Consider the following 10,446-nt stretch of genomic DNA (forward strand, 5'->3'; position numbering starts at 1 on the left):
CCCCATGCACCACAGTTACCATAGTCTAGTGTTGTAACCAATATGAACTGTAAGATAATGTTGCATAACCAATATGTTTAAATTTAAATCCAACATCCGAAACTACATTTTGTTTTCAATTTACAACCTAAAATAATACGAGCTTTAGAGATAGTAATACTTTCACTCTTTGAAAATGCAGGCACAGTATGCCCGTATCCATGGTGTAGTATTGCAGTTACTGTATCTGCAGTATACTTCAGAATTTCCTTAAGCTGTTACCAGTACTTGAGAAATTACATGCATGCAATATTCCATGGGAGAGATAGGGATTAAAGGAGAGTTTCTTCACTCATTTCACAACCATATATATGTATATGTATATGTATATTTTACAAAAAAATAGGTCTCATTATGCATCAAACGTTTATAATATTAATTAACTGATAAAACTCTGTTCATGGTCTCCTTTTTCTCTACCCCACCCTTCATTTATCAAATATGCATATTCCAATATCACAATCCGAGCTCGAGTTCAAGAACTCGTTCAATTTGTTCGCTTCTTCTCTACCACTACTCTGTAACAACAGCAATGCCATGTCTGAGTTGTTAGTATTATTATCTGCAGCATCAAAGCATGAAACTGCTACTTCACCATGGTATCTATCTTCATGGCTCAACTGAGAAGCAACAAACTTGTCGAGGGTTCTCCAGTCAGTCACTTTCTCATTGTTGTTGTTGTTGCACATTATCTTCAGCAGATGATCTTCTTCTTCTTTGTGATTGGTATTATTATTATTATTATTATTCTCGGGCACCAGAGATATGGAAGTCGGCTTTTTTATTAATGGCAGAGATGGGCTCTCTAGCTGAGGAAGCTGTACGAACTGATCGGAGTGGACAAAGTTTAAGTTTTCAGCCTCGGTCTCTTGCTTACACAAGTAACTCGGAGGTAAAAGATTCTGGGGTTGCCTAGACAAGTAGTCGAGTGGATCAACCACTGAGCTAATGCCACTTGGTTCGTCGTAGCTTGAATCCCACACATCAATGCTCTTGGTTTGACCAGTTGTTTTCTTCTTAAATGCTCGACAAACAACCCAGCCTTCTTCCTGCAAAAGTTTTGGAAGAAAGATTAAGTTAACCAAAGTCTAGAATATGATGGGATATGAAAGCTATAGAGGAGAACTGGAATTTTGCTTTTCACACTCACACACACAAAAAGAACCCATGGCAGAAAAGGAATTGGGAGAAAGTATATTTATATTTTTGATATGAAAAGTTATATTAATCACTTTTTTGATAGTTATGGTGGAAACTGGAAACCGTGTTTCTAGAAATTAATCATGTTATGTTGACATTTCGGTAAATGGTCTTCAAAGCAGAAAAAAAAAATGTGATTCCATTTCTCAAATAACTGGTATAATAATTCAACTGAAAGTATATAGACGAAGAATGCATTGATTCATGTGAAGAATTTATGATTCTAAGAAAATCCATGGCTTATAGTAATGGATGCCTAACCCTTTCTTTGTTCATAAATACTTGAAAAAAATAAAGTTTTAAATAATACTAGGTCAAGTGTGCCTGTTCAAAGCTACTCAGAATGTCGGACGACCATGAAGACTATATATATATACTTGCTTTTCACTTTATTGACGACTCCGTTGACAAAGAGAGGGATAGAAAGTGAAGATCAACTAAAGATTAATGAAGGAATAATATAATATAATATAATATATATATATGCTTGCCTGTGGAGGTCCATTCTCGTCGGATTCAAGCCTGTATTCATGCATGATCCAGTCGGTTTTCTGTCCATTAGGAGCTCTTCCTTTGTAGAAAACAAGGGTCTTCCTCATTCCGATCAGCTTGGATTTATCGTACACCGCCTTGTCTCGCCCCGTTGCTTTCCAAAAACCAGCCATGGTTGCTCTGTTAGTCCTTGTCCCCGTTGGATATTTCTTATCCTTGTGACTGAAGAAATACCACTCGCTTTGCTCCTCGTATCCGATCCGGCACCTCTCTGCATCAACATCATCGTAAACCATTATTTAGATCTCATAAATACGTACATAAAAGACAAGCTTTGAAACAACATCGATGTCTAGGGTTATTAAGTTTTCATGCAAGTATGAAACCCTAGTTGTGGATCTTAACCCCAGACAGCTGAATCAAGCAAATTATGTTTTGTTTAACCTCTAAAAAGTGATCAAAGATTGAAAACGAAAAGGGGGGAAAAAAACCTTGAAGATCCCATGGTTCGATCCTATAGAGATCAATGTCTCTGATGACATCGAGATCAATCTTCTGCGATGCGACCTTCTTCCTCAGATAATACCCAACAAGCTCCTCGTCCGTCGGGTGGAACCGGAATCCAGGTGGGACACATGACTCCATTGACTCCATCATAACTGTTGTTGCTTCTGCATCAATTTCACCACACACCCTATTAGCTGACTATACCTCTCTCTTTTATTTATATCAACTCGAAATCATAACCAATAAATGAAGTTAAAAGAGAAGGGAGAAACTACAAACCCGAGACAAAAATTTGCACGAAAAATAAATGGCAAAAAAAGAAAGTAGAAGAAAAATAATGAACAAGTCTCCAACTAAAAAGGTGACAAGTGTTATCATAATCATCAGCTAGGCTAGCTCATTTGGTAGTGAGCAACACTCATCACCATGTTTATCTCTAGAAAAATCAAAATTACCATGTCTTATAAAAACAAAAACCCATTATTCCATTAGACATTAATGATATTTTATTAGAGAATAGGTGAAAAAAGGAGGGGAAAATGGAATCATGAGAGAAGTTGGAACATAGCCTTCTCTCTATCTCTTTCTCTCTCTCTCTGTTTGTGGTGCAGCTCTCTCAAGGGGGAAAACGGGACAGCTAGAGGTTTGAGCTAATGATGTTGTCTTGTGTTGGTGAATGGTGGAAATGATGCATCAAGAACGGGGTTTCCATTAACAAAATAACAAATAATTTACAAAAGAGAAGAGTTTCTAGAAATACAAACTAATCAAATATAAAGTTTTACTAAACGGGCTGAAACAAACAGAAATTTACTTTTCCGAACATATATATATAAATTAATCAAAGAATGTTAATTAGTGTGTAAACACATTTGAGTTTATGGTTTTTTGAGCAAACAGAATCGAAAAGTATATTGAATGGACAATGTGATTATGTGAATGATGTTGACCACAAATGAGCACGCCTTTGTTTGAAAGAAGAAAAAGGCTGTTTGGAGACAAAAAGAGGCCCGTTTCCATTGGATCAAGGTATGAAAAAAGAGCAAGGGCATAGAACCTATAAAGAGAAAAAGGAACTGTGTCTCATATGCAAATGAAACGGACTCTGCCACTTTGTCTGTTTGTCGAGAATGTCCATAGCAGCACGGGTGACCTTTTCTTTCATATACACTAATTATGAGAGTGGAACAAAAAACAAAACAAATAATGCCAAGTTACCCAAAATAAAAAGAGGGTTTGCTACTTTGCTTTGCCTCCAATTCTCACACACAAAAAAAAAACAGATAGTTCCCAAAACTCATTCAGGTTTTGGTGAGATTTACAGGAAACAACTTCCATCTCCAGTCTTTATATGTAACTGGTTGGAGGGTTTGTGTTAGAATGTTCAGAGACAAAAAACAAACAAACGTTTTCATCAATTCCTTCACCAAATCTTAGTCTTCCTAGTAATAATAAGGTGGCTTCTTTTGACCAAACAAAATAATGTGAAAAACATAGACAAAAAGAAAAATTGCTATGCCAAGCGATGTGCTACTTTACCATGATAAATGCTATGCAAACGAATATTGCAGTCATATTTTGGATTGTTTTTATGTTTAAAAACCGTAAAATAATGGGGATTTTAGGGTGCAGAACAAGATTGAGAATAGAGAAGGTTGAAAAGAAAAGATATTTTAATTCAGAGTAAATGCAAAAAAAAAAAAAGCTTACCAGAAACAAGGTAATGGTAGAGTTAGAAATGAAGAAGGTGACAAAAAAAAGAGAAAAGAGACAGAAATAAAGAATAGAAAGACAAAAGAGAAGAGAGATATGAAAGAGAATATAAAAGGAATAAGGAGGGAAGAACCGCTGGATTTAATTGCGCATGGTTGATGGCTGTCCCCAGTTGCTTACGTCACTGGCAGGCTAGCTTCTTACACAAATTCTCGTTTTTTCATCCCTTGTCCGATTTTCATTATATATTTCTTCTTAAGTTCGGTGAAAGTCGACATTCCGTATGAAACTCAAGGTATTTTTTGGGTAACAATTTCAAACTTTTGATATTGTTAGAGGTAATGTAATATTAGGATTACGAGAATATAAATTTATTGGTAAATTTTATTATTTTGTTGAGATGAGATTATATGAAACTGTGATTTTATATTATCTCTATTTTTTTAATAGGAAAATGACAATTAATTTCTAGTTTTTTCCTCTTGACAAAATTTAAATTCAACTAAAAATACTAGAAATCAACAAGAAAAATTTTATGTCATTCCCCTATTAAAAAGGGATAGAGATGACATGGGATCATAATTTCATACCATCATTTCTCTACTTTGTTTGATTGATTAAGTAGAAAGTAAGATGAAGTTTTTAGTCGATGAAATTTAAGATTAATTGGAAGTATATTTTATTAAATTATTTTCTTATAGAATTTAGTTTTTTTAATAAATTTAATTCTTTTAATATTTTTAATTTTAATTTTCACAAATTTATAATAAAATATTACAATTTATATATCGATAAGTAAATATACGATGTTGAAATAAATTTATAAATCATAATTATAATAATTCATAAAAAAGAATTACATCACCAACTATAATTATAATTATAACAATAATTATTCTACTAATAAATAAATTATTACAGTAAATATACATCATTTTAAAGTATGTCATCTACTATTTCACTGATAGAAAAATGTTTTTGCTTTCAATTAGTCTTACTTTTATTTGAGGAAAAAAGTCTAAATTGAGTAAAACAATAAAAATAAAGAGCAAATCGGCTCAAAGTTTAATACTACGTATGTAATTTAAGATAACTTTAAAAGGAATGAGTGGTTCATTCTTATCTTAGGTAAAGTCTATCGTGTTGCGATAGAAATAAACAAAAACAAATAAGTTCTAGCTAATATAATAAAGATACCAATTGTCGTTCCGATGATTCCATTTATTTTAAATAGCTCAAGGACGAATTCATACGGAATGGAAATATTCCAACCCCCAAGTAAAGAACTGTTACAAATAACGAAGAAAATAATAGATTTAGATAGGAAGCAACGTAAAATAAACCAAATTTGATACCTGAATATTCGGTTTGATACCCTGCTACTAATTTTTCCTTTGCTTCTGGTAAATCAAAAGGTAATCTCTCACATTGAAGAAATTAGAAAAAAGATAAACCCTATTGGCTGACGCCACAAATTCTATCCCAAAAATCGTAATAAGATTACACCCTATATTATGGCATCTTAACTATTATTTGAGAATATAAGATTACGAGGTGATCAGAAAGTAGAGAATCCAAACAACGTAATCTTATTCCAAATATGTAACATTACAGGTCATACTATTATATACATTTGTATCTCATCTGTATCTCACCCACTAATTGAATCCCAATTCAATTGTGAAATAATCAAAAAAAAATTATAAAGTGACAATATTATTTATAAACTTGTAATCTTCACTGCATTTAAACTTGAGAATAGACATGCATGATGTGATTTAAACTTGAGACTTTACTGTATTTATAAACTCAAATATACCATTTCAACTAAAGTTACATTTGATTTTTATTTGAACCTTAAATTGTTATATAAATCTTTCTGTAACTGTGTCATAATTTTGTACTGTGTTTGACTGAGTTAACATCACTCATTAATTGGGTCTCAATTTAGTTGTAAAGTTACCAAAAGCTTGTTTTCCGTACTTGTTGAGAATCATGGGATTTAAATCCAAAACATCATAATCATCACTTTTTTAACTTCACTATTTCAACTAAACTCACACTGAATTTTCATACCAATCGCTTTTTATAATTTTTTTATATAAATATTTTTTCCATCGAAATTGTAGGTGTGCTATAATCTCATATTTATATGCAGGGGCAAAGTCAAAAAAATTTTTTAGGGGAGAGAAATAAAATTGTAATTTTTACTATAATAAAAATGCAATTTCACTATTTTAATAGTTTATATTTTTATCATTTTTAAAGAATTGGATAAATTTTTTATCATTTTTAGAAAAGTCAAAGTGCAATTTTATCTTTACTAATTTAAAATTTTAAATATTTATATTTTATTTAATAACATAAATATTTATTATTTTAATTTCAGGCAATATAAAATAATTGAAACTACTTTATAATAAGATATTACTTATCTCAAAATTTTAATAATTTAAATCACAATGAATATATAATTTGATATGGGTCGAAAAGCGTAATCCAATATTTTATCATGCATTGTCTATTCGTTTTATTTAGCTTCAATATAATAGTTTAAATAATAAAATATTTCTTATTTAATTTTGAATAGTTTAAATTAAAATAAAAGTTAATTCAATATATATCAAACATTTTTTATTAAAATTTTTTATTTAATTTTAATATAATAAAAAAATATTTTGATACTATTTATCTATAAATTTAAATAGTTTAAATTATAATAAAAATGTAATGTAAAATGAATACGAAGTGTAATTCAATATTAATCGTACTATAAATATTTATTCAAGATTTTTATTTAGTTTTAATATAATAATATAAATAATATTTTAAATTTCCATAAAAGTATAAATAACAAAAAATAAAAAAAAGTATAATTCAATATTTATCAAATTTTATCTCTTCAAAATTTCAGTTTTGATATATAAGTTAATATATACTTGAAAAAAATTATATATATTTAATAATATTATTATTTAAATTATATATTTAATAAAATTTATAAATGTAAATTAAGATTAGTCTCATTTAATCAATATTTTTATACAAAATTAAATATTTTAACTGAAACTTGTTTTATAAAGACTTAACCGATACTTTACATGTTTTGCCTTTTCAATCCCTACATATCGTGAGATATCGCAATAATTCCCCTCGTGGTTCACATTAAACCATTTTGGTTGTGGAATTCTGACACGCTAACCACGTTGGCATACGTCACGACAACCCTGGCCACGTGCTGCCGGTAAAGAACCACCAGTCGGTCCACGCTATCACTGTTTCCTATCAACGCTGTCGGGACTGAGCTCTCAAGTCGCGTCTGCCATGGCTTTCCGCCTTCTTTATTCATTTCCAGAACTGGAGACTCTTCACCAAAATCCAGAGAGGACACTTTTAGGGACATTCCGGTCATTTCGAGCCACGAATTACGGCCTTCAAATGATTTGACGACAAGTATTTAGGAGAAGGAAGATGAACAGTGGAATCCACGTGGTGGAGTGGGGTTGGTGAGCTCACATCCTTCTTTACGTAGAAGATAAACAAAGGAATGTGCAAAAGAAATATATATATATAGTAAGGGCCCTCCTTACTTTCCATTTCCAGTTTCTCTGAAACTGCAACTCTTTTGGCCTTCCAAACCTGTTCATCTTACACTTCCAGTATAGTAGTATATTAAAATTATCAACCATCATAACATTATAAATTATTTTACAATTCCCAGTTCTATAGTTTTTTTTTTGTCGACCCTATAAAAATAAGAAATTTTATTCTACTTTTGTAACAAATTTATACAAAAGCTAAATATAATTTTGATTAAATTAATAAAGTTAAGATAATAAAGATTAAGATGTTTTGATTCATATTATTTTTTAAATTTACCAAAATATAAAAAAGGCATAAATGCATTCAAAATAAAATTTGTTGTTTCGTAAAAAGAATATATTTTTGGTAATCTTATAATTGAATCAACCTCTCAATAATTAGATATAGAATGTTCCGTTTGGTAACATTGTAATATGGCTCTTAGTGCCAATTGTTTTATTGTTTAGTTGTTAAAATCAACTTAATATTTATTATATCACTTTCAACTCGAAAATTCGAAATACATTAGTTTTTTTCTCTCATTTTTTTTGTTTTTTTGGATATTTTCCGGGTCTATTTTATTGCCAATGTTTGGAGTTTGTGGTTACTTTTCATAAGATTTTTTCTAAGGTTTGAACCTACATTTTTCTTTAGCTAACTAACTACCAAATATTAGTTATCCCACCAACACCCCCTAAAGTTGAGGGGACGTACAAGTCTTTAACCCCCAACTTGGATACTAAGAATTCATGTTGTTAGACTCCAAGCGCTTTGGTCATCAAATCTGCAAGTTGCACAGTTGTCCTCACGTGTTGTGTTCGAACTAGCCCATCTTGAATTTCATCTCGCACAAAATGACAATCAATCTCTCTATGTTTGGTGTGTTCATGAAAGATCGAATTTGTTGCAATCTGAAGAGTCGCTTGGCTATTAGAAAACAATAAAGCCGTATCCATTTTCTCAAGGCATATTTCCTTTAGTAAGCCATCTAACCATACAATTTCTACTATTGCTACTGCTATACTCTTATATTCTGCTTCTGTTGATGACCATGAGATCATGATTTGCTTTTTCGATTTCTAGGAACTTAAGGAGTCTCAAAGCTTGACACAAAAACCAGTGATTGACCTTCTGGACATAGGACATGTAGCCCAATCTGAGTCACAGTACGCAAACATTTGTGATTTACCAGACATTGACAATAGAATTCCTTGACCAGGGTTCTTCTTAATGTATCTGACTACTCGAAGAATTGCTTCCAAATCATACTTTTTTGGCTTATGCATGAATTGACTCAAATGTTGAACCGCAAATGATATGTCTAGTCTTGTATTAGTCAAGTACAACAATCGCCTTAAAAGCCTTTGGTAAACTGCAACATCTAGGATTAACTTATCATGACCATTATTTAACTTGGTGCACTCATCATACTCAATTAATGTGAGCTTTTGGTTTTTTTCCAGTGTTGTCTCCTAATCTCACCTCTGCTATTAACTCCCATGCTGTACTTCCTCTGGTTCAGTATAATACCATTGTTGGATCGTGCCACTTCTATCCCAATGAAATACTTCAAATCACCCTAATCTTTCATTTTAAAATTCTGATGAAGCACATTCTTTAACTCATTGATCATTCCAATGCCATTTCTAGTGATCAACAAGTCATCAACTTACACCAATAAAATCACAAAGTTATTTCCTTGTCGTTTGGTAAACAATGAGTAATCATACCTGCTCTGGATGTAACCACCAACCACCAGAGCTTCTGTGAGTTTTAAGTTCCATTATTGAGAGGCCTATTTCAAACCATACAATGATTTGAGCAAACGATAGACTTTGTACTCCCCCTGTTTGCGAAACCCCTCAGGGATGTCCATATAAACCTCATCATATAAATTGCCCTAAAAGAATGCATTATAAATATCCATTTGGAAGAGGGGCCAAGTATGCATAGCTGCCACACTAATTATGGCACGCACAGTCACCTGCTTAACCACAGGAGAAAAAGTCTCTTGAAAATCAACTCCTACTTGCTACTTAAAACCTTTACCCACCACTTGGGCCTTAGATCGTTCAACAGAACCATTGAAGTGATATTTGACTTTATACACCCATTTGCAACCAATGGGAACTTTACCAAGTGGTCAAGGGACTACTTCCCACATATCATTCTCCTCCAAGTCTCGAATCTCTTATTTCATAGCTTCAATCCACCTTGGATCCAAAATGGCTTCACTATTTGATTGGGGTTCAAGTATAACAGATATCTTAGCAACAAACATTTGAGTATGAATAGGTAAGTGATAAAAATAGTAAACTTGGGAAATAGAATAAGAACATGTATCAAGTGGAGTAGAGGATTGATTGGAACAAACGTAATCTTTCATCCATGCAGGTTGCTTGGAGGATTAGGAAGTGCACCTTAATGGTGGCAAGGTAGGTGAGGGAGGCCGGGGATGAAAATTAAGTGGAGAAGGAATCGATGGTTCAGGTAAAAGAAGATCAGGTGAAACAGGAAAGTCATTAGAGGTGGTAGGTGTATTTGAGAAAGGTGAGGAAACATGTAAGTGGGAACAATAGGCAAATGTTCAATATTGAGGGAAACTGAATCATCTTGTGTGGGGAAAATAAAAAAAGCATTGGTAGGAAACTTAAATGGAAAAATAAGTTCATAAAACATAACATCGCGGTTAATAAAAAAATTCTTGGTGGCAAGGTTGAACAACAGGTACCCTTTTTTAACAGCAGAATATCCCATAAAATCGTATGGAAATAGCTTTAGGAGAAAATTTGTCTTGATAATGAGGTGTGGTCACATAACAAAAACAACAAAAAATTCTTAGGCGAGAAAGATCAGGTTTTTTATTGTAAAAAACTTCAAAAGTCTTTGCCAGTTTAGAAGAGAAATGGGTAA

General features: G+C 32.1%; 2 protein-coding genes across 4 annotated transcripts; both read right to left on the minus strand.

Moving 5' to 3' along the window:
• Nucleotides 1-234: 234 nt before the first annotated feature.
• On the minus strand, nt 235-4,068 carry LOC107912799 (NAC domain-containing protein 37-like). 3 transcript variants are annotated; one of them, NM_001398570.1, is made up of 4 exons: nt 3,949-4,068; nt 2,223-2,402; nt 1,731-2,002; nt 235-1,088 (listed from the first exon to the last, which is right to left on the minus strand). In NM_001398570.1, the coding sequence occupies exons 2-4, from the start codon at nt 2,386-2,388 to the stop codon at nt 468-470; spliced, it is 1,059 nt and encodes a 352-aa protein (NP_001385499.1). In that variant the 5' UTR covers nt 2,389-2,402; nt 3,949-4,068; the 3' UTR covers nt 235-467. The 3 variants fall into 3 exon arrangements, with proteins under 3 accessions (NP_001385499.1, NP_001385498.1, NP_001385497.1); NM_001398569.1 differs by lacking the exon at nt 3,949-4,068 and adding an exon at nt 2,518-3,047; NM_001398568.1 differs by lacking the exon at nt 3,949-4,068 and having other exon boundaries at nt 2,223-2,511.
• Nucleotides 4,069-8,630: 4,562 nt separating this feature from the next.
• Nucleotides 8,631-9,317, minus strand: LOC107911033 (uncharacterized mitochondrial protein AtMg00240-like). The gene is made up of 3 exons (XM_016838932.1): nt 9,264-9,317; nt 9,016-9,112; nt 8,631-8,905 (listed from the first exon to the last, which is right to left on the minus strand). The coding sequence occupies exons 1-3, from the start codon at nt 9,315-9,317 to the stop codon at nt 8,631-8,633; spliced, it is 426 nt and encodes a 141-aa protein (XP_016694421.1).
• Nucleotides 9,318-10,446: the final 1,129 nt, after the last annotated feature.

This window comes from Gossypium hirsutum, chromosome D11 (genome assembly GCF_007990345.1).
Source record: "Gossypium hirsutum isolate 1008001.06 chromosome D11, Gossypium_hirsutum_v2.1, whole genome shotgun sequence".
Taxonomy (NCBI): domain Eukaryota; kingdom Viridiplantae; phylum Streptophyta; class Magnoliopsida; order Malvales; family Malvaceae; genus Gossypium; species Gossypium hirsutum.

Coding starts and splice junctions, on each gene's coding strand:
- LOC107912799 (NM_001398570.1), bottom strand. CDS start 2,388: ATGATGGAGTCAATGGAGTCATGTGTCCCACCTGGATTCCGGTTCCAC. Junction 2,003..2,222: donor CGAACCATGGGATCTTCAAG/GTTTTTTTCCCC, acceptor ATGTTGATGCAG/AGAGGTGCCGGATCGGATAC. Junction 1,089..1,730: donor ACGAGAATGGACCTCCACAG/GCAAGCATATAT, acceptor AAACTTTTGCAG/GAAGAAGGCTGGGTTGTTTG.
- LOC107911033 (XM_016838932.1), bottom strand. CDS start 9,317: ATGGAACTTAAAACTCACAGAAGCTCTGGTGGTTGGTGGTTACATCCA. Junction 9,113..9,263: donor GGTGGTTACATCCAGAGCAG/GTATGATTACTC, acceptor ATGAAAGATTAG/GGTGATTTGAAGTATTTCAT. Junction 8,906..9,015: donor CATGGGAGTTAATAGCAGAG/GTGAGATTAGGA, acceptor TAGATGTTGCAG/TTTACCAAAGGCTTTTAAGG.